At 39.5% G+C, this 24,244-nt stretch overlaps 1 protein-coding gene across 1 annotated transcript in view; it reads left to right on the forward strand.

Annotated features, from left to right (window-relative positions):
* The window catches only part of LOC133522146 (uncharacterized), a 59,668-nt gene extending 36,210 nt beyond the window's left edge, over nt 1–23,458 (forward strand). Inside the window, exons 3-8 of the mRNA XM_061857374.1 lie at nt 12,653–12,806; nt 14,049–14,234; nt 15,068–15,291; nt 15,686–15,902; nt 17,055–17,258; nt 17,766–23,458. Coding sequence (XP_061713358.1) covers nt 12,653–12,806; nt 14,049–14,234; nt 15,068–15,291; nt 15,686–15,902; nt 17,055–17,258; nt 17,766–17,903 — 1,123 coding nt within the window. The 3' untranslated portion in view covers nt 17,904–23,458. The remainder of the gene's footprint in view (nt 1–12,652; nt 12,807–14,048; nt 14,235–15,067; nt 15,292–15,685; nt 15,903–17,054; nt 17,259–17,765) is intronic.
* Nucleotides 23,459–24,244: the final 786 nt, after the last annotated feature.

A 24,244-nucleotide genomic window follows, 5' to 3' on the forward strand; every position in this document is an offset into this window, starting at 1 on the left:
GTACTGAATAGGAAATGACTAGGGCAGATCCGTCATGATTTATATGTGGAAGGGAAATGAGGCTTGTTTGCAGTTCCGGGCACGTCGGGCAGAAGCTGGAACTGGAACTCGTTTGGAACACCTGAAACTAATTTAGAACTCTTCACTATATGCTACACGCGTTCTTGATAACATTTGGAATAGTGTGGGATCAATTTAATATCTTATATTAAAACTCTTGCTACCAAGAAAATAGGAGCAGAGTTTATTGCGTGCCTATATGAAGGAATTGAAGTTGCTAAATGATGTTGAATTGGCAATGGAAATACATAGCTTTAAATGGCATTCGATCTGTGTGTTACAGACAGACACTTCAGGCTCGCACGTTACTAGGTAAGTATGTAGTTAGTATAATAGGTAGGTAACCTAAACATATCCGCGTTATTGTATGGGATTAAGTGTGATTTTAATTTTTTCAACACATTTGCTATTTGTTTTGCTTCGTATGTATATATTTAAACATATTTCATTTTAATCTCTCATAAATTTAATTTAATTTGACTCTCTCTTACTCGTTATCCTAATACACCATAATATTCGTAATGTTTTTATTGAGCATTACAGACTCCGCTCGACGTTTAATTCTACATATTTGAAATGCTGTTAATTCCTATAAAACAAAATTGTGACCAGTTTTGAAACAAGAAAGCAGGCAGCGCTTTAACGAATTCTCATATTATTATATAGCAAAGTAGCGCCGCGTCTATCTGTCTGTTCGTTAAAAACTCGAATACCAAGAAAAAAAAGAAATATAAGCGAATTTTCCCATTTGAAAATTACAGAAACTTACATGAATTTTAAGTGTAAGTTTCAAAAGTAGCAGATTTTGGCCTCTTGACTATTATTTTGTAAGTTTATTTATACTTTTTGAAGCAATAAAGTTACAAAAATTAGGTTAGCACCATTTTTTGCACTGAAAGCGACACCGTGTGTATGTATATATTTTAAGAATTTTCAATATATTCGTAAAATAAGTAATATAGTTTATCAGTTTATCAAAATATGAACCACCTGCGGTAGGTAACGAATGCACGCTTGCCCTGAGGCAACTCAAATGTGGAGACAGACGACTCTTCCGCTATACGAGCAAAAAATGTTTTCTAGTTTCGAATCTGCGCACGAATTCCGTAAAATTCCAATTTCATTTTATTCTTCGTTGAGTTGGTTATTCGAGAAAAGGGTGTACAGAAAAGGCGCTGGTATGGGTGTATAATGGAATGGCGGAAACCCATCCATCAAGTCGGCAACAACCGCCTGTTCCTAGTTCCGGCGAAGGATGTTGTCATTGTGAGCTATTAGATTACATTTCCTATTGAATGTAGTTTCATGGTTTAAGCCTACCTATTAATCTGCTCAATAGATTTAATCTAAGGGCACAAGACCGTTATAATATTACGCAAAATATAGGGGAACCTGTTCAAAACCATAATCGCCTTTTCCTTCATTTGATATTAAATCAGATATTGGAATGAACTTGGCGTGAGAGATTTTGGAGATGGAATATTTAGTACCTTCCATGGCAAGTGCGAAAAGTGTTGCAATTCGCTCGGCTCATAAATAAAAAAAAATACCCTTGAACTCGAATGATATTATGTTGATTTAAACCAAAACTGAAACGGGACTAAATAGTGTACACTTACTTTTATTGGGTATTTGGCCTGCCGTTCCGAACGTATTACATCTAGATCCGATCCATATCGTATCGAGATCTTATCTTTGACGTATATTAAAATTAGAATCAGGCCGTTACTTAAGCTAAACGTAGGGACGAACTTAGTACTGTTATTTCATGGGTAGTTTTGTAAAGTTTAAGCTTTACCGGCTATCATGCATGAAAAGTGTTAAAAGAGTAAACGAAGCGGAAGACATCAGGGCAGGATGATTCTCATAGCTTACCGACTACATATATACTAGTGTGAGAAAGACCAGTGTAAAAAATACAGATCTCCTCACTTAAGCATAGTTTAGAAGAAATGATTACGGGTACCTGCCCGTCGTAAGCTGCCCCTACGACGCGCTCGACTAGCGGCCTGATTCGAAGAATGAAATACGATAACGATAAGTTCTGGTTTAGATAAGTTCTCATTTAGATATCGTTTGTATGTCGTATAATTGACAGAAGCAGCTCGATTCGGGCAACCAATGTCACTTTAACGTTAGAAATATCATAGATCTTATTGGGATCACAGCCGATTGGAAATAAACGTCACTTTTGACATGTCGTTTAGTTATCGATCTTTTAAAGATGTTTCCAAGATCTTTCTAAGATCTTAAACGTGTCTTAATCATTCTTCGAATCGGGCCGTAAGAAAATAACAGCCCTATAAGTTGTAGCAAGTTTGAATTATTATTGCTACAGAAACTACATCAAGAATATTCAAGAAACACGGCTCTTTGTATGGAAGTAGCTATCTGAATAAAATGACAGTGACGTAATTCACTAACGGGCATGTACAGTCGACGTCAAATATATGTTCACAATTTTGCACCTTACTCCTTTGTAGTAACTTACCTACGCCATAATAATATGTATGTAATACCTATATGGATTCCTATGGGTAAATACATCAACACCAACAACCTCCATACAACAACGCGTCCCTCGCGTGCCTTTATACTATTTTTCCATTTTAGCTTTATACGTAAAAAAATCTATCACTGCTGTATGTGTGGCAATGCCACCCATCTATATACTTATAAATACATATTACTTATATACATAAATATTACATATATACCTACTTACATAGTTAACATAACTAAATATATAAATCATATAAAACTCTTACATATATAAATATAAATGCACAAATAAATATATAAATATTCACTATAATAACGCACATGCAATATATACATAAATAAACACGTACATAGATACAAATCCAATCTCCGCCGCGGTGGACACGCAGCCGTGACGTCACACCAAGAAACCGGCTCGACGAGGTGCGCGGCCGCACTGGCCGCGCCGCCCGCCACGCCGCCACGCCAGTCAGACACTCGACCTGACGGCGAATGCATGCCGCTCCGCGCTGCGCCCGCGCTCGCTTATCGCTTACGTTTACGTAGTGTTTACATTTTCTTTCTTCCGCTTGTGCTTGAGACTATGTACCGCTTGTTTTAATACAGCTGTGAAAGTGATTAGTTGTTTCCTTTGGAGTCAATTCCCGTTACCCACAACTACACTGGTGACCCCTCTATTTGGACATTTATCGCAGCCTTTCTGAAAAACAAATATGGGTGATGGTAAAGGCGGCCCAAGCGGGGAGAGTGCAAATACAACTCAAGCTGATATCGCGCAACCTCCGGCAGCGCAACCGCTAACGGAATTTTCCACTATGCCGTTGTCCACGGGTACCGATACATTTCGCGTTGGAGTACGACTACCACCATTTTGGCGTCAGGAACCGGCCGTTTGGTTTGCGCAAGTAGAAGGTCACTTTGTTTTGTCCAAGATTACATCTGATGTTACGAAATTTTATTATGTACTGTCACAGCTAGATCACGAGTACGCGGCTGAGGTAAAAGACGTAATTGTTAACCCACCAGCAGAGAACAAGTACGAGAAGCTGAAAACAGAACTGATCTCAAGGCTGTCAGCATCCCGAGAAAAGGAACTCAAGAGATTGTTGGTGCACGAGGAGTTAGGGGATCGCAAGCCGTCCCAGTTCTTGCGGCATCTTCAGCATCTGGCAGGCCCACAGGTACATGAGGAACTTTTAAGGACTATTTGGATAAATCGTTTACCAATGAACATCCAAGCAGCAATAGCATCGCAACCCACTCCGCAGACGCTTGACGCCTTGGCAAACACCGCCGATCGTGTATGGGACCTCACCCCTCCAACCCCCCAGGTAGCAAGTACGTCACAAGCCAGTGCTATGCCGGTGCCTCAGAATGCTGCAATCGACTACATGGCTAACCAGATAGCCGAATTGACAAGACAGATGCAAGACCTGCGCGCAGAAATGACCTCCAGATCGCGACCCAGAGGTAGGACGAATGGATCACAGAGGTATGGCCGCAGTCGTAGTCGTGGGACTAGTCAAGGTCGATCACAGTCCAGCTACCGCAGATGGCCCGTGTGCTGGTACCATTCCAAATTCCAGTCGCAAGCAACGAAGTGCGTAAAACCCTGCGATTTTGTTTCGGGAAACGGTCAGGGCAATCTGTAATGGCGGCCAACGATTGCTCTAGACCCGGTCGCCTGTTTGTTACAGACCGACGTACCAAAATGCAGTTTCTCGTAGATACAGGAAGCGATCTCTGTGTTTTTCCACGCTCGGCTCTACGTGAACATCGACCTAAAACTCAATACGAACTGTTCGCCGCAAATGGAACTGTGATCAACACTTATGGTTATGCACAGCTACACTTGGATTTAGGTCTTCGTCGTGAGTACAGTTGGCAATTTACTGTGGCCGACGTCACCAAACCAATTATAGGCGTCGACTTCCTATCTTTCTACTATTTACTCGTCGACAGCCGTAACAAACGCTTAATTGACAATTTGACATCCCTCTCTGTAGCAGCCATGTCAGCCCACAAAGCACGCAACATATCATCAATCAAGACGTCATTTGGAGAGTCGAGGTATGATAGCATAGTACAGGAGTTCCCGGACATCACACGGCCACCTGGAGTTCATCGTGATATAAAACATAGCACGGTCCACTACATCAAGACGACTGATGGTCCTCCGGTCCACTGCACACCCAGAAGGTTAGCACCAGACAAACTCAAGATAGCCAAACAGGAGTTTGAGTCCATGCTCAAGTGTGGAACCGCCAGACCGTCACTAAGTCCTTGGTCTTCGCCACTGCATCTGGCACCTAAGAAAGATAATGGCTGGAGACCTTGCGGTGACTATAGGCAATTGAATGCCAGGACTGTTCCAGATCGCTATCCTATTCGTCACATCCATGACTTCTCACACCAGCTCGCCGGATGTAAGGTCTTCTCGACAATCGACTTGATCAAGGCCTACAACCAAATACCTGTCAACGTGGAAGACATACCAAAGACAGCGATTTCGACACCATTTGGGCTGTATGAATTTCCCTTTATGACCTTCGGTCTCAGAAATGCAGGGCAAACGTTCCAGCGCTTTGTCGACGAGGTCACAAGAGGAATGGACTTTGTTTACGCCTATCTGGACGATTTTCTCATCTTTTCGCCTGATGAAGCAACGCACGAAGATCACTTACGACAGCTCTTTACCAAGTTGAGAGAGTACGGCATGGTTATCAATCCATCAAAGTGTGTCTTCGGAGTTCCAGAGATTAAGTTCTTAGGGTATCACATCACAGCCGATGGCACGAAGCCCCTGGAAAACAAGGTAGAAGCTGTTCAGTCATTCCCTACGCCCAAAACCGTTAAAGAACTTAGGAGGTTCCTAGGGATGATTAACTTTTATCGTCGGTTTATACCCCAAGCCGCCCAGCTCCAAGCTCCGCTGCACGAGTTACTCACCGGATCAGTTAGAGGATCACAACCAGTCGACCTGAAAGATGACCAGATGAAAGCTTTCCTCGACTGCAAGTCTAGCCTCTGCCAAGCCGCAATGTTAGCGCACCCTGATCCTGATGCTCATCTTGCGCTCGTTACAGACGCTTCCGACACAGCTGCAGGCGGAGTACTTCAACAATGGAAAGGCGACGCATGGCAGCCACTAGCATTCTACTCCAAGAAGCTCAGTTCGGCACAACGGAAATACTCGCCCTATGACCGCGAACTGCTAGCGATCTACAACTCGATCAGGTATTTTAAGCATATGCTGGAGGCGCGAGTATTCACCGTCTTCACAGACCACAAGCCGTTGTGTTTTGCCTTCACAAACAGCAAGTCAAATTGCTCGCCGAGGCAGTTCCGACACCTCGACTACATTTCCCAATTTACGACTGACATCAGACATATCTCCGGGAAAAACAACGTCGTTGCAGACACCTTGTCCAGAATCGAGGAGCTTGAGAAACCAGTCGATCTGTCCATCCTCGCCAAGGCACAAGAGACTGACCAGGAACTCAGGCAGATCTTGGAAGGAGACACCGGGTACAGCATCAGCCTAAGGAAGCTGACAATACCAGGGTCATCTACGGCACTCTACTGTGACGACAGCACCTCGGCACTCAGACCATATGTGACTCCAGAGTATAGACGGCAAGTATTTAACAGCCTACACTCACTCAGCCATCCTGGGATCAAGGCATCTACGAAACTTGTAGCCGAGCGATTCATATGGCCGAGCTTAAACAAAGATTGTCGCGAATGGGCTCGGGCCTGCTTGGCCTGTCAGAGGTCAAAGATAACAAGGCATGTTCAAGCACCTTTGGGTACGTACCAGTTACCTAAAGCTAGGTTTACCCATGTGCATATTGACATAGTAGGACCGCTGCCTCCTTCTCAAGGGTTTCGTTACTGCCTCACTGCTATCGACCGCTTTACTCGATGGCCGGAGGCGATACCAATGATGGATATAACTGCAGAAACAGTGGCGAAATCACTGCTCACTACGTGGATCTCCAGATTCGGTTGCCCTATAGATATAGTGACGGATCGAGGAGCACAATTCGAATCAGCTCTATTTAATTATTTGGCGAAGATCATCGGTTACAAGCATCGACGCACAACTGCATACCACCCTGCCTGCAATGGAATTTTGGAGAGATTCCATAGGCAGTTGAAAGCAGCAATCATATGTCATGCTCAAGAAAGCTGGACAGAAGCCTTACCATTGGTCCTGATGGGAGTAAGGAGCGCTTTTAAGGAAGAGCTGCAAGCTTCTTCTGCAGAGCTGGTATACGGCGAACCGCTCCGACTGCCTGGGGAATTTTTCCAGCCCAGTACCGACACCACAACCGACCTCACCGACTTCACTGCACGCCTGAAGAATATAACCCATAAACTTCAACCTGTGCCTACTTCTAGGCATGGTCAGAAGAAGACGTTTATATTCAAAGACTTGGCAACATCCACCCACGTTTTCTTAAGGGAAGACGCTGTGCGTGGCGCGCTAAAACCAGCTTACACAGGACCACACGCAGTTCTGGAAAGAGGAGAGAAGGTTTTTAAAATACGGGTGAACGGAAAGACCAACACCGTAACCATCGATCGCTTAAAACCAGCTTACCTGTTAGCTGAGCCGACGTCTGGTACTGGAACTCAACCTGAAAGAGAAAGAAATCCTGAAAAAGAGAATACGCCGAAGCCTGTGAAAGAAACGAGAAATGTGAGTAAAAAAGATATAGAAAAAGAACCACAGAAAGGAAAAATAATAAAACATACCAGATCAGGCCGACGGGTAACCTTCCCAGATTATTATCGCCCGTGAGACGGTCTCTGGGGGGGACTGATGTGGCAATGCCACCCATCTATATACTTATAAATACATATTACTTATATACATAAATATTACATATATACCTACTTACATAGTTAACATAACTAAATATATAAATCATATAAAACTCTTACATATATAAATATAAATGCACAAATAAATATATAAATATTCACTATAATAACGCACATGCAATATATACATAAATAAACACGTACATAGATACAAATCCAATCTCCGCCGCGGTGGACACGCAGCCGTGACGTCACACCAAGAAACCGGCTCGACGAGGTGCGCGGCCGCACTGGCCGCGCCGCCCGCCACGCCGCCACGCCAGTCAGACACTCGACCTGACGGCGAATGCATGCCGCTCCGCGCTGCGCCCGCGCTCGCTTATCGCTTACGTTTACGTAGTGTTTACATTTTCTTTCTTCCGCTTGTGCTTGAGACTATGTACCGCTTGTTTTAATACAGCTGTGAAAGTGATTAGTTGTTTCCTTTGGAGTCAATTCCCGTTACCCACAACTACATATGACTTCTAAATCTAAAAGTCGTATTCTTTCCTGGCCGCTGTCGTATGTAAAAAAAAATTATGAAAGCATAATACACACAGTGTAGGGATATTCTTATTTATTCCGTATCGATTGAGTTTGTTGCGATGCACTGCATGCAACTTGTCGGTTTACTTTAGGCATGTAATGCGTTGTTGTGAACTGTACACGCATAGATGCAAGAGGCCCTTTTGGTGATTTTAGTAAGTTGGAGCCTGCAATTAAGTTTCCGCGAAATATAAATCCCTGGAGCGGTGCAGTGAGCTGGGATTGTATTCAAAGCTCGGTTTTGTTTTGGAACAACCGGCCGGCACAAATTCGCAAATGCTAAATTAATTCCGCTTTGACATGCGGGCTCTGGAACATTTCGAGCGGCTATTTTAATAATAGCGTTGCCGAATTAAATCAAGCTCATTTTGACGTAAATTGTTAATAAAGGGATAGATAAAACGTACTGATAGTAGTCTTTAATTATTAACCGACTTCAAAAAAGGAGGAGGTTCTCAATTCGACTGATTTTTTTTGTATTTTAATAACCATAGCTTTATTCAGATGGCGACTGCAGCAGCGTTGTTGCTGGTGCAGCCTTACGGAAGCGGGAAATGAGAGATTTCAATGTCTTTTTAACCGACTTCAAGATTTCAAAAGGAGGAGGTTATCAATTCGGTTGTATGTTTTTTTTTGTTTTTTAATGTTTGTTACTCCGTAAGTCCGTCATTTCTAAACCGATTTTGAAAATTATTTTTTTGTTTGAATTTATATATACAGAATGGTCCCGTTTTTGTCAAAACTCAGTTCTGATGATGGCATTCATGAGGAATCGATATAGTTATTTTTGTATTTTCTTCAACAAATCAAGCATTTACATTTAAAAAAGTGACATTTGATGAAGTGGAACTGCTGATAAGAATGGAACTCTTCAACGACGCATAGTACACGTTTGGCGATTTGTCCTCTTCGCTGTGTTTGTTAAGCAAATTAGATTTTCATGCCCATTTTTTGTCAAGTTAGAGTTCTGACGATGGGGTCCATGAGGAATCGAGGGAACTCCTCAAATGTTAAAGGCATATATATTTATAGTGATCTTAGTATTTTCATCAACAAATCATTTGTAGAAGTGATATTTGATGAAGTGGAACTGCTGATTATAAACAGAACGGAACTCTTCAATGATGCATAGTTCACGTTTGGCAATTTGTTCTCTTTGCATGTTTGTCAAGCAGTTAGGTTAGCACATTTATATATTTCTATCCTATTTCATTTTTTTAATAATTATCTGGTGCTTTATTTCATGCATGGTGTGAAATAATTTTCAGTCGAATACCCTATTGCGGGTATCTTACCAGTGAACCATAGGGTAAATCTGAAATGTGTCATAGTGGGTGCAGTAACATAAAAAAACATGTTACCTCCTTTTCGACATAATTAGGCATAGGACGCTGTCTTTTTAATTTCATTGTATAAAATCCAAAATCAACACTAATCGTTCTTTCACCGGTCTCCCTCATTGAAGTCGGTTTTTTTTTTCTTAAAAATTATTCATTGACCAGTCAACAACAGAGCTAAATACAATTTCCTAAAGTGAGTGCAATAGACAACGTATAGGTCTTTTCAAAATAGATATGGAACAACAATGTCTGTATAATGTGTGTAACGGTGTAAGGGTGCTAATGTAGAGGCGTGCGTGGAGCCGATGCCAATGCATAGAGTAATTAGAGTATAGAACCTTCCAACAATTTAATGATATGTGAGGGGAACACCGTTCGGATGCTTCCTCTGGACTAGGCCGAACGAATCATCGGAAGCACAGGAAGTACAGAGGTAAGTAATGATTATTGAGAGTTAATGGAATCTTATAATAGGCTAATGGGTGAAATAGATGGACTAAATACTAGGTAATATACTTACTATATGATGAAAAACCGAATGCCTGCCTCATAAAACAACATAAATATTATGGTATCGTAAATGTGGACTACATTAGGTAATAGTGAAATTTGATCAAGAACGACTAATTACACCCAAGGATTTACCGTGCACCAACATCTACAAATCGCAATTAGTTTGCTAACAACATTCAAGCTTCGACTCACGCGTACAGCGTAGTCAATCAATGTAAACCTAATAAGTAGTACGCTTTGGAACATGTGCAAGCCTCATAGTATGTAAAGGCAGTTTTCAACACAATTTGTATTCTGGGAGCAGCATTTTAGTATGCGATTGCTATGAAAGTTACAACGCACGGCATGTCTAACGAGATTCACACGCAATAATAAAAATACCACATTTAGCAATACCAGTAAGTGTACCTACGTCAAAGAAGTTGTACATAAATAGTTTTATTTGATATTAGTTATTTTGTTTTGTAAACATAAATTCGACTAATAAAATATATTTATTTTATACGTAGATTTTGCTACTCGGGTGCGAGTTTCTTGGTTTTTCTCGGACGATAAACTTGTTCAAATTACATAATCTTTCTGTGATTTCGCAAAGTCAGGAATAAATTTGAATCCCTAAATCATGCAAGGGTAGCAGTTGTAAAAGGGTTTCCTTGGGAGTTGCTTAAGTATCCGCCGTCCCTGCTACTGGATCTGTGCTGTTGCTCCATCAATTATCCTTCATTACACGTTCCTTGCTCTGATTTATGATGACACCCTATACGGTAATATTACTTGTCTAAAGTACCCACATTCAAAGTTTGACTTATGTTCGAGAGTGTTCCTATTTTGTTATTGACCTAAATAAGTATGACCATCAGATCATTTACTTAACAGTCGGCCTAGAATTTCATTTATTATTATTAATCATTAATAACTACGACAAAATACTTAGTTTCTTACGGAGAACTGCAAACTTGGGCACATCATAGCACTTTTGCAGCTGGGGGTACGTAGTCTTGGCCATGGATGTTACTATGTTTATTATTTCTACGCTGATAGGTAATTGTTTTTATAAATACATCTATAGGGCTAAGATGGTTGGCTCTTTATCATTAGTCACCATGCCTGTCACGTTCTAACAAGTATGCAAGTGCAAGAGTGACGCATAATATGACAAGTGATAAAAATGCGACCATGATACCGCTGCTGATCTCTATAATATTTCACTTGTCACTAATGCTTTAAATAGCACAACAAGAATAGTATTTTGTGAAACAAGTATATAATAACTGTAATAAGTTACAAAACGAGACGCAGTTGACTAGAGAGGAGAGTTGAGAAATTTAAGAACTAATTATGTACCTATCGTTGGATATAATATTTCTCCTGGGACAGCAGCGAACACATCAAAAATCAAAGTAAATATTGGTTAATAGATATTTGCCTAGAAGTCCGCATTAAAAAATCAGCATAATATTGCATGAATATTCCTTACAACACTGCTGTTATGGACAAGGCTTCCACCTTCCACGAAATTGATTTCGATCTCAACTGGCAGTCATTTAATCGAGAAATAAGTGCTGGAGTAGAAAAAAAAATATAGATAACATTAACAGCGGCATCATTATCCTGCTTTCCTTATCAGCCTACCCTTAATAAAAATGTGGAAGTCTTCTCTGAATAAAGCATTATACGGTATCAACATTTTATTTGCCTCTGAGCGAGAAAAAAACTGTGCACGTTGTTGGTACAATGAAAATGAGGCACATGTTTGTGTTCTTGGAGTATATACATAAGGTTCATTATGGCTCAAAGCTTGGCTCTTGTAACAAGTAACTGGGTCTGTACGCGCTTAATCTCTGTAATCGCCTTTTACTTAAATCAATTTTTCGCTTATCCGGTGAGGCTCGGGTGGTGCCGAAGGCGTTCATTGTAATATAAGTAATAGGTACCTACAGTAGGTGAAGCAGATCATTAATAAAATACTTATAAATTAATTAACAAAAAATTACAGGAATGGAGCCTTCCATTGACATAATTAAAAGAAAAGTTTGGGAATTATTACTTATCCAGCGATTGCCTGCTTCCTTTTATTGACAAATAATTATCGGTAATATAGCCTGATAATGCAGCTGTAAGTTACTCTAAATTGTATTTCTTAAGATTTTTAGAACACAAAATAAAAGGAAGAAAATATTGCGCTGTTACTTTATTTCTGCAGGGCGTTCCATAAAATCTCGTTTATGCTGTAGGTAATGAAGATAAAATTGGATTAGGAGCAGTTATGAAATTACCAGTATTATAATACAAGCATATTCTATAATAATACTATTTTTTTTTTAATATTTATTATTAAATGTAATGAAATATTTGATTGGTTTGGATATAAATCTAGGTCGTATAAAAATAAATGAATTTTTGCAGCTGGATTTAGTTACCTTTGTGACAAAAAATTGGATAACAATCCCGCGACATATTGTTATTAAAATATACATGATTCCAATTTTAGCTACAATGGAGGGAAGTCTAAATAGATCGTCACTATTACTCGTGTGTTTACTGAATAGGTGTCAAAATGTTAGCTTACAAACGGAATTTATTAAAAAATTACGAATTTTTAAAGTAATTACTATTATTTAACGAGCAGTCTTGTGACTGAGATGATATCAAAATTACGCACACTAAACTATATTGCGAGCGAGCGTGTATTTAATTACTTTACCTATATGGACTATACGTGGTTGTGTAGTTCAAGTAATTGTAACGTGTATAGTAAAAGTTTTAACTCTAAATTCCAAATTAAAAAACCGTTTGTTTTCATAAACATTTCCTAATTCCAGGTTCAAATTCTTCGTCTACTCCGCGTATGTGGAGCGACGGACGGTGGGCGCGGTGCGGATCATAGCGGCGACCAAGACACGCGGAGCAGACACCGTGGTCTGTCGCTTGTGGCTGCTGGACAACCGCACGATTACTGTCAAGGCTAGAGTTAAGGTATGAAACAGGCTACTACTTAAGCGATGGACGGTTCGATGTGGGTGATCGCGATGAACAAGACACATCGATAGCGTTGCATGTCCGAGTCAAGGTATAATAGACTACCAACTTTGAAGTGGCAGGCGGGTGCACTGGGACCAGAGCATGCTGCGCAGACAGCGTGCCCTGTCCACCTGCTCGACAGCCGAATGCTTATTCTCAGGGGCAGGTTGATTTAATTAAGAGATATTGTATTTTACGGCCTTTACAAAAAAAACATAGGTATAAGGGTAAATAGGAAAAGGATAAGTACCCACTTATAAGGGGAGGGTCTTAATCTGAGGGGCATCAAATTGAAAACATAGTCTTAAGAGGGAAGAATATCTTTTCAAATATAACGAAATAACGGTAATTTTTATATGAATTCAAAATTCAAAATTCAAAAATTTATTCTGCAAATTATGAAATTCCATTTCGGGAGAAAACGTTTTCCACTAACTAAATCTTAACAAATCTATTTGATTTTAATGTCGATTGCTTCGCATAATATATTCTAGGTTTATAAGTCTCACTTTAAAAAAATGATTTTATGGATTTGATAATTTTGAAAAAAAGAAAAATCTATAAACACAGTTTTTAATTGTGTCAATAACATACAAAAAAATCATGGAGAAGGGAAAATATTTACAAGTGGAAAAACGTTTTCACTTTTTGTATGGACGTATACTTCCGTCTTAACCATTTTTGAAAAGCAAAAGGAATGATTCCCAGATTTTGTTTCAAACTTATCCCCGTAAAGTTTTCAGGGGAGCACAGTACAGTAAATACGGCCCTTATAATGTTATGGGTTTGAGGCTTATTTGAATGCGCTATTCAGAGACCCTTTCTATAAATCTAGGTGATTTTATAAAAGGGATGAGGGTCTTCAAAGTCATAGAAAGGATCATAAGTGCGTCCGGTTGGACCCGGTCACTTGGTTGTCCGTAAACGAACCAAATGTTAATAAAATTGAAAAAAGCTTGGAATGATAATTAATTCTTACTTCGAAATTTTTCGATTGTGGAGTGCGTTTAACCATTATTTTTCAGTTATAAATTCACGAAGTAGCCCATGTATTTATTGGTTTCCCTGTTTTGTTTGTTTTAAATAGAGATGTGTGTATCTACTTACCTAATGGGTCAATCTAAGTTAGCATAGTCGTACGGTAGATAGACGTCTATCTACCATTCAAAACATCACGAGCGTTCTCTCATGTTTCAGCCTATACGCGAAAATTGGAACCTCAAGTACAGCGCGACGTACGTGCTATGTAGCCTGAGGGACACTGGCGTGAAACCGCAGGAGACTGCTGGCGCAGCAGTGGCCGTGATGTCTAGCGCGCACACGCATAGCGCGCCCACCAACCTACTGCCTGTGCTCGACACCACGCCCAAGAGTGGCATCGAGGTAAGCTCAGTTATTAACTACTTCATTCTTCCAACTGTGACAGAATAAACTAGCTGAAATATATTTCATACATTAATGAAAAAGTGACCACCGGTAACGGAGGCCGGAATCGAACCGGCGTCTTCAGCATACGCTGCTAATGTCCTGACCTCTGGACCACCCGGCCACGGCCGGCTCGGCATTTAAAATTTATATATCAAAAACTATTTAATAAAATAATTTGTTTCCTAGTTGTAGTTTAAAACGCGAGCTATCAGTGGCACTGCGAGCGAGAAAACGCCAACTATCGGCTATTTTCACTTTCATGAAACTTAGGTACTTGTAGCCCAGTACTCGCTGATCCTCGGAGGTGAAACAGTTGCTTAAATGGACCCATTAGGCATGAAACACTTAGCAAGCAGCAGCTTACGCATCTTTAGCGTTTAAACTCTTAAGGTTTGTTAACTTTGATATCATTGCTTTGTTTTCTACAGTTATTTAAGTTCCTTTTCCAACCGCTTCTATGGTCAGCTCAATATAAACAATATTCACTAAATCTTACTCACCTTTTAAAGTTTATTCTCTTAATAATAAGCAGTGATCGGCACGGACGGTGCCTCACCGCGGGAATCCGAACAAAAATCTTAACATGGTCATGAATGGCCATGACTCAAATGCAGCGATTTTGTTCGAAAAAGTAATTCTTTTGAGTGTTATTTTAAATAATATTTTTTTAGAGATTTTGATTAAGATTTTTATTCAAAAACCCGGGGTGTGATAATAAGTCAAATATCTAGGACTGACTAATAAAGTCCTCCAGCCATAATATTGCAATCACGATTCTCTTTTTACAGGAAAACCTACACGTCTGTGTTAAACCATTCCATTACTCCTACGCCAGAGACGACTGGCTGGTGGAGTGGTTTGAGCTGAACCGTCTACTAGGGGCGAGTCACTTCTACATGTACAATGCCTCACTGAGCGCCCCCGTAGCGTGCCTGTTAGAACAATACCGGCGAGAGGGACTCGTCACGCTGTTACAGTGGAAACTGCCGCTAGTTTCTAAAGTAGAGATAAGGTAAGCGTAATATGTTCTTCTTCAGACTTTTCATCAAGACCGTTCTTACCTACATAGGTGATACATTTTTAACATTCACTTAGGTACCTATTATCTACTTACACTGATAGATTGTATTACTTAGTCAAAAATCTGCATATTGATTTCGACAGAGTTGACGGATTGTGACATCATTACAAGCCGAATTTGCTCACTACTTTTCGGGTTTAAGCTATTCACTGCTAGCCCTCGAGTTGTGAAAATGAACACCATCACCGTGTGCGTGTCGACAACACAAATCCTAAATTTATTTATTATTTGTTGCTCAATACTCATAGCCACCGTGCAAAGTTGTACAAATGTAGGTAAAAAACGTACGTAAAACCTACTTACGCTATTATACCTTTATTTTCAGAACGGAGGGCCAATTTGCAGCGTTTAACGACTGCCTGTACCGCTCCATGTCCACGGCAGGCTGGCTTCTGGTGATCGACGTGGACGAGGCGGTGCTGCCGCGCCGCGAGCGCACGCTGCCGGCACTACTCACTGCTCTGCGTGCCTCATATAATACGCCCGCGAAGGCACCCTCGGCGTTCATTTTTAGGAACGCCTTCTTTTACTTGCGGTGGGAGGTGAGAAACTAGATTTACTTACGGCTATAGTTGGTTCTGGTAAACGTGGACGAATTGTGGATGCGTGCTAGCCCGCAAGTAGGTACACCGTAGCCCTCGGTGCGCACTATCGGTACCCATGCACGCGAGGCGTTCTTGGCGTTATCATTTAAAATAACGGTGGTCGTTAAGTGCAATCGGGTTCACATAGCTATAGTTTATGGTAAATGGTAATTTGCAGCATGCAATAGCTAGCTGCTCGTCGCGCTACCGGCCTCCTAAGCTCGTGTCGGCGTTCATATTCAGGAAAAAATATTTTGCATGCTATAATCTAGAGTCTAGATTACAGTATCAATATATTGTCCTAATCATACTTTTACCGCAAGCTGTAATTTATACGTTACCAACTTTACAACTGCGTGGCCCTTGTGAAAATATTAACAACATGGGTGGTTTGCTTTCCATACAAAAAGTGATTGCGTTTTATGAAGTCATTACACACTATTACTACTCGTACATAAATATGTGCGCATCTATCTTCTTTTGAATATTAGCGCTAAATTGATAGAAAAATTATGATTCATACAAAAATCACGCAAAAACCGTTATATTTTTTATCAATGTAACACCAAAATAATGTTTATTGCGTGATTTCTGTATGAAACCTAGTTTTTCTATCAATTTATCGCAAACTAATATTCGAAAGTAGATAGATGCGCACATATTTATGTAGTAATAGTGTGCAATAACTTCATAAAACGCAATTGTTTTTTGTATGAAAAGCGAACCACCTTAATTTATCGAGTATACACAGAAAAAAAAATAGTTCTCCAGCCAAGTAAATACTCTTGTGTCAAGACATTTTGTGTTTCCTATATAAGGAAACAATAAAATTCTTGCGACAAGATATAAAATATTTCAAAGTTTATTATTTAAGCTAAAAAATTAAATTCTCTATCCGAGCTATAAAAACTTTTTTTTAAAAAGCTCATTATTCTCACCAAGAGCGTTTACGTTTTGTTTTAAGTATTGTATTTTTTAAATTGAACTTAAGTGTCTTTTGAAATCGGGAGAGCTTATTAATTATACAATTATAGATACATGCTTTTACCCTTGACCTCGCTCGAAAGTCAACCGCTTTCCTATTCCTTAAGCGCAACTTTTTTAATCTAGGACGACGCCGACGCGCCGACGCCGCTGCTGACGTCACGGAAAACTCGCCGCTGGGCTGCACCGCACGCACTCAAGCACCGCAGCAAGTACGCCGTGCGGCCCAGCGACGCTATCGAACTCGGCAACCACTTCCTCTGGGAGATGGCTCCGGGAGCCAGTGCTGTAGGGGTCGCCACTGACCGCGCGTTGCTACATCACTATCGGGTGAGTGACCAAACTACAACCAGCTAGAAGTTTAGGTCAGCAACCACTTCCTCTGGGAGATGACTCCCGGTGCTAGCGCCGTGGGGGTGGCCACTGACTGGGCGTTGCTACATCAATATCGGGTAGGGGTATAGCTCGGCAACCACTTCCTCTGAGAGTTGGCTCCGGGTGCCAGCGCTGTTGGGTTCGCAACTAACTGCGCGCTACTACTTCACTATTCGGGTGAGCGACCAAACTACGACTACCTAGCAGTTTGAAAACTGTACGTAGTAGGTACCTACTATTATCTATTCTGTGGCTGAACCGCTAAGTCTCTGATAGTTCGGGCTCGTGGTGCCTATGGGTGAAGATCAGACAGGTTGGAGGACCGTGTCCTCGACTGAACATAATGCCTTTGGACTGGTAGACCACAGGGAAGTATAGGAACCTATAAGTATTTAGTTTTTCTAAACGTTTTTAAACTGTTTTATTTGATTATTTATTCATATTTTATTTGCATCATTACAGATGGCATGCGAATTCGGAGGTATGCAGTGTATCATGGTGCCATCCACAATCGATCGCACTGCTCACCGGTGGGCAGAAGAGTTGATGGCGCGAGTTACTACGGTGAAGCAAAAACTAGACAAGGTTTGCCCAGCGTAGGCTATCTATACGGTACAAAGCTGTCTAGGGAACTGGTGGACACCTGATGTGCCGAAAGTATACACAATTTCTACAAGGGAAGATTTCAGTAACTTCTGTAATTTTTGTATGGAGATTGAAAATTCCTATTTCCAAAGTATAAACTTCCATGATTTTTTTCCCGCAATTTGCACATCAGTAGTGGACTGTAAAAAAAGCGTGTATGATGGAGATAACTTGCCAACCGGTTTACTTGCACTCTCGGAATAAATATGGGAATAACATTTTCAAATAATAAAAGTAAAAATTGTATTGTGCCAAAAAAGTGTAAAAGGAAAAGTCGCAATGGGCGATAGTACCTTACGAAATTTTAAATTCATTCAACACGCGGAGTTCATCGTCCATCGGTTCAAGGGCCACAAGGTCCGGGGTTGCTCAAGTAAATAATAATTCCATCAATTCCATAAGTACAGGATTTTTTAACAGTGACGGGTATCACATTCATAATGATGTACGGAATTTTGATGATGTAGTTCAACGTTAGAAATTATCCGAAATATTGTCTTTATGATAAGATGTTTTGATAAGACAGTATCGACATTTTTAAAAGTTATTTGTGTTTTAACCGCCTTCAATCGAATTTTGAGAGAGATTTCTAATTTTTTCCCATTTTTTTTAACCTGATTTCTCGAAGTTGGCGGGGCCGTTATACTTAATGAAATGTGAAATGCTTTATGCAAGTAGGTATCTACATAAGGCAAAGTATGCTAACATGTTTATGTTTATAGTGATGGATTTTAACTAGTTTTGCCGGTACCCAAATGGTTTTATTAAAAACATGCATGATATTATGATATTAACACTCAGACCTGAAACTACGATCGGAGTCACATATTTTATAACGCATGAAGGTACAAAACTTCGAGTATGCAGTAAAGATAACTCCATCATGTTGTCTAAAGACACCAGACTAAGTACTTGTTAAATCGAGTACGTTTCTGAAAACCCTTATTAGTCGGTCTGGTGTACATTCACAGAAAGTAGGCCGTTCATTATAATAGTTCGTCTTATATAGAAACGATTCTAGTCGTTCACATGTAAAATATACTAACAATTTGTAGGTAAACTGTTAAAATGGTCGTATAACCCATTCTTGTAGTTGTTCTAATGGACTTAATAAAATTAAGCCATAATAAGTAAGTACGTGTACAAAATGCTTGATCTAACTCTAAGTGAACTGAAATTTGTATTCGTTTAAATTAATGATTACGAAAATTGTATTTACATAAGGCCTCGTAGGTACAATTAATGCCCCAAATAATTTTTATGACACTATTACTATATAAAAATATATTAAAGAGGACCAGCTTTTAGATAATTTGTTTTTATTTTATTTTCAGAAGTGTACCTTGTTTGTTTAATAGCTACATAACATAATATATTGTACGTGAATGTAATGTTGATGAATGTTTGCGTCAGCCTAATATTTCATTATTTGTATTTGCTCAACAATTATTCTAAAGAATTCCGATGGCGTTTTAAGGATAATTTAAAGTCTGTAATTACTGTTAAATGTATAAGCTAAACTTGTGTAAAGTTATGTCCACACTAATGTACAGCCAGCTATAGGGATGCTTGATACCCTGCTTAAAGACTTTTATGTTCATGCAATTTTACAGTTTGCTGTACCTTCATTTCACGTCTTCAAGTCGTCTTGTTACAAGTGCATACGACTGACATGGCCGTGTATGCAACTTTGGAACTTATACGCTATTTCGCTTAGGGCATGCATCATGGGGAAATATTTCATGGAATATCTGCCGTGTCGTATAGATAGTAGCACTCCAGTCATGTACAGATCGAATAAGCTATTAGTCATTTCATAGACTGTCTTATTGCGCACCAAATAACTACAATGTGATTTAAACGGAGATCCTTTAAGTACCTACCTATCTCCTAGATTGTGCGTTCCTATAACTACCTACATCTAATGAATAAGTTGGTTCATAGTAGCATTGGTTTGTGTAAAAAAAAACTGCAATTACATTACACGTCTACCATAGTTTAACAATCAGCCTAAGATTAAAGTTAAGAACATCTTTATTATAATTTTTTATTATGAGACGTATTGTTATTATCATTGACACTCTGTATTTAAAGTATTAAATAATAAATGGATGTTGTGAAGTAGATTCATTTACCTGATCTCAAATAAATAAATAAATATATAATTGTATATAATAATCATACAGGTGTCTTTAGAATTCATTCGAAAATGTTTCGTCTCTATTAGGGTCATTAATCACCAGGCTTACCATGAATCTTGTAAATATTGTATTAAGCCGTCAGAGTACATAAGTGCACGTTTTATATACTGAAGCCTATTATTATAGTATCTACTATTAAATGATGTTTAGCTATTGCTCTTTGTTAGATTATTAACATTATATCTGATATTAGGATACCTATGTATAAAGTTTACCATGCGACAATATCTAATGACCTGTTAGAATGAAATCCGCTCATTATGTATTTAATTAATATAGTAGTAACAATGCTACAGTCTACATTTTCCCAAAGATAGGACTTTAAATCATCATTACACAGCTTAGTGAGACCTCGATAAGCCTGCAGCTATTTTATAACCCATGACCGAGGAAATGTTAATTTTAACGTCAAATTTCTATGGAATTATTACGTATAAATAATACACACACCCTGTGCTATCTTGGTCTAAGTTTAAAACGGTGGAAATTACTGTTTGGCCTTATTTAAATCAATATCACAGTAATTCAAAATGATGTTGGTGTATAAAATGACAAACTAAATATACCATACTTTTAACGATATATTAAAACGATTTAAACGACTTATTCCGGATATTAAATTAGAAATATCTATGTAGGTATTTAAATCCCGATATTACGTGGCATTTTCAGCATTTGTGGTCACGGGGTCTAGTCTATACCGTTCGTAACTATCCATCTAACGTTTATTATACGCATGTTAATGTGTATAAATTATTTTATTTCAAAAAACCACCGATGACATTTAATATTTTTCATTTATGAGTATGTGCAGCTTATAGCTGATACGTGCACATCAATGTCCTGCACTTGTGCGTATTTTAGTTTCGAATTTATGACTTTGTTTCTTTAAATCTATTAAAAGAAATAACATTAATAAGAATTGAGGTGTTATTTTGCAGGGAACGAAGTCCCTATTATGCAATTGGGTAAGCATCCACCAGAGCTGAGCTAGATAGCGGAACGACGCACGAGGAAAATCTACCACAAACAATGCATTGCATACGCCAAGAAAAACGCACGCACCAATGGGAACGCTTCCTTGCATTGCTCCACGATCTCGCACAGCTTTGGCGGATGTTCACCTTTAAAATAAATGACATCGGTATCGACCGTATGGTTTAGACTATTTGCTCACTTATTCAATTGTCTACATTCCTGTAGATTTAAGAAGTGGGGCTGTACTATTAAAACATATCATAAAACTTTTACATGTTATATTATTCTTTGATTAAAATCTGCTTTCAAAGTTTCACATTGAAGGCTTTCACAGTACTTACGAGTATATGGACTAAATTAAGTATGATTTACTGTAGGTATTTAATAGGGAATATTACGCAAAGCTCTGCGTAGGATTAGCCACTAGCACAAACCGTAATCAAACCTGTTTGATGCATCAAAGTCATATTTATGCGTACCTAACAAATAATATGTAAAAACTTGACAAAAAACTATTTACGGTAATACGAGTATACAGAGTGTTTTTTTTTTTGATAAAATCGCAAACTTAAACTAGACATAGGTGCTATAATACGATTATAAAAGATTTTTTAAATTTAGCGTTAAATTCCAGAGCATAATTCATTTTTGATATGTTTTCGAGCAGCAATGTATTTCGTACATCATAGTCACTTGTGACGTCGCGTCATTAAATGTGACGTTTTGAGTTAAAACAAAGTAGTAATACATTGCTTGTTGAATTATTTTATATGGAAAAATAAAAGCTGTCTGTTTTTTATAAAACCTATGAAAGTGTGTTCATTATAGCCGAAACTAACTATTACCCTTTGGTTACGCAGTGGTATCAAAAATACCCGCTGTATAAGTTCCTTCTATGGTGTACAGTTTGTGCTAGTGCTGCACTCTGACGGCAGAACATTGCAGTAATACTCCCTGTTGCATTTAATTCAGTCGGTTTTTCAGATACGTCCGGGTGGTTCTTATTTTAGTTTTGATTCGCACAATCAGCATCACCTATCATCCCCAATAAGTTGCAACGATCCGCCTGAGTTAAGTGCTGATATGCTCTATCGCTATTGATAAATAACACATTGTCTATATTATACTTATTTATCTATCGAAAATTAGTTGCGCTTTTTTGACTGCATTACGATGTGCCATACTACTTTACTATGTACAGCGAGCTGCAAAATGGCATGGACACATCATTAATGGAATTCATTTATAAAGTGGTCATGCACTTTTGCAGCTGCGTGTACCACCAGCATCAATAGTAGCGGATAGAACATCGCGCCAAAACTAACTGCCAAGCTCATGAGAGCTTAGAACTATGAAGTTTTGGGTACAAATAGAGACATCTCTTTATGAAGGTAAATCTATTAGAGAATGGTCGCTATTTTTGATGCTGACTGTAACGTCTAATCAGGGGGATTACCGCGAAAACCGAAATTCGCAAATTGCGGGGATCTTTCTCTTTTACTTTAAGACGTAATTAGAGTAACAGAGAAAAATGCCCGCAATTGACGAACTTCGATATTCGCGGTTATAGCCAAGGGGGCCTAGCCAAGATGACAATCGTACCTCGACAACCGCCTAACGTTATGAAAATTGTATCGGGATGACAGATACTACGAAAGTCACGTGACTATTTTCATACATTATTTATGTTTCGATTGACGTTTTCTTTCAACAACTGTCATCTTCGCTAGGCACCCCAGCTACGAGTATAGGGAGCGTGCATGAACTGTAGGAGGCAGCACAGGAGCCGTCAGATTTTTGGCGCGAGGCGTAATGTGATGTTTATTGTTCCGATGTAGTCCACAACATGGCAGAACCTACTACTTATGTACAACAAAACACGTGACGTGTAAATGTACATGTTTATGGTTCCGATCCAGGCCACAAGATGGCAGACCCTCCAACGCGCACGGTCCCTATTACACAAAGCATTAGTAGCGAAAGTAGATAACAACGCATACTCACAACCTTTTTGGGTTCGGAAAATAAATCGAAGGAAGTAGATAAGTACATACATAATGTTAGTCCAACTATAGTCATGAAAATTTAATAAGAACATGATTAATTTAATTTAACTTTAGATTATATTATATTGTTGTTCTAAACCTCGAGAAGCTAAACAGCGTTTGATAAGACACCAAACGAAGATTTAGTGGCAAAAATATTCTGTGTCTATATTTTTATCTGTGATGTCTATTTTAGAGAAGGGTTGTATTGGATTCAAGGAATAACGGATTTGTTAGCCGAATATTTATAAAGGTCTTTTTTAATAAAGAAAAATATTGACTAAAAGCTTAGTTTTATTTCCTTTGCATTACGAGCGCTTGACACATGTCCAGATGCGCGTTATTGAAAACGACAAGAGAATGCATGCTGGGGGAAATTCGCAAATTGCGGGTATCTTATTTGTAATAATTGTAGGTTTTGACGGTCCGGCCTAGTGGGTAGTGACCCTGCCTACGAAGCCGATACTTACTTACTTACTTACTTACTCCGTTGGCTCAGCGACCCAAAATGAGACTTGGCCTCCGACACAAGACAGCGCCACTTTTCTCGGTCCTGTGCGACCTCTCGCCAATTGTCGACTCGAAGCTCGCGCAGATCCGCCTCCACCATGTCGCTCCAGCGATACCTAGGGCGTCCGATAGGACGTCCTCCTGCTAGGCGACCCAGGTACGCTCTTTTTACGTTCCGATCTTCGTCCATTCTCTCAAGGTGGCCTAACCAACGGAGTCTGTGGGCTTTACTGTCTCCCATGATGTTAGGTTCAGCCACTAGGTCTTCAATCTCACGGTTCTTAAGGACTGTCCAACTTCCATCCGGTCTTCGTTTGGGGCCCAATATTTTACGGAGGATTTTCCTCTCGGCAACTAGCAGCATGTTTTCTTCCTTGAGTGTTAGTGTCCATGCTTCGCATCCGTAGGTTAGGATTGGGCGAATCACGGTCTTATAGATTCGGATCTTGGTGCGTCTGCTTAGAAGCTTGGACACTAACACCTTGTGAAGGGCTGCACTGCACTAAAACTAGGCCTTGTGGGGGATTAGTCCGGTTTCCTCGCAATGTTTTCCTTCACCGAA

This window comes from Cydia pomonella, chromosome 10 (assembly GCF_033807575.1).
Source record: "Cydia pomonella isolate Wapato2018A chromosome 10, ilCydPomo1, whole genome shotgun sequence".
Classification (NCBI taxonomy): Eukaryota; Metazoa; Arthropoda; class Insecta; order Lepidoptera; family Tortricidae; genus Cydia; species Cydia pomonella.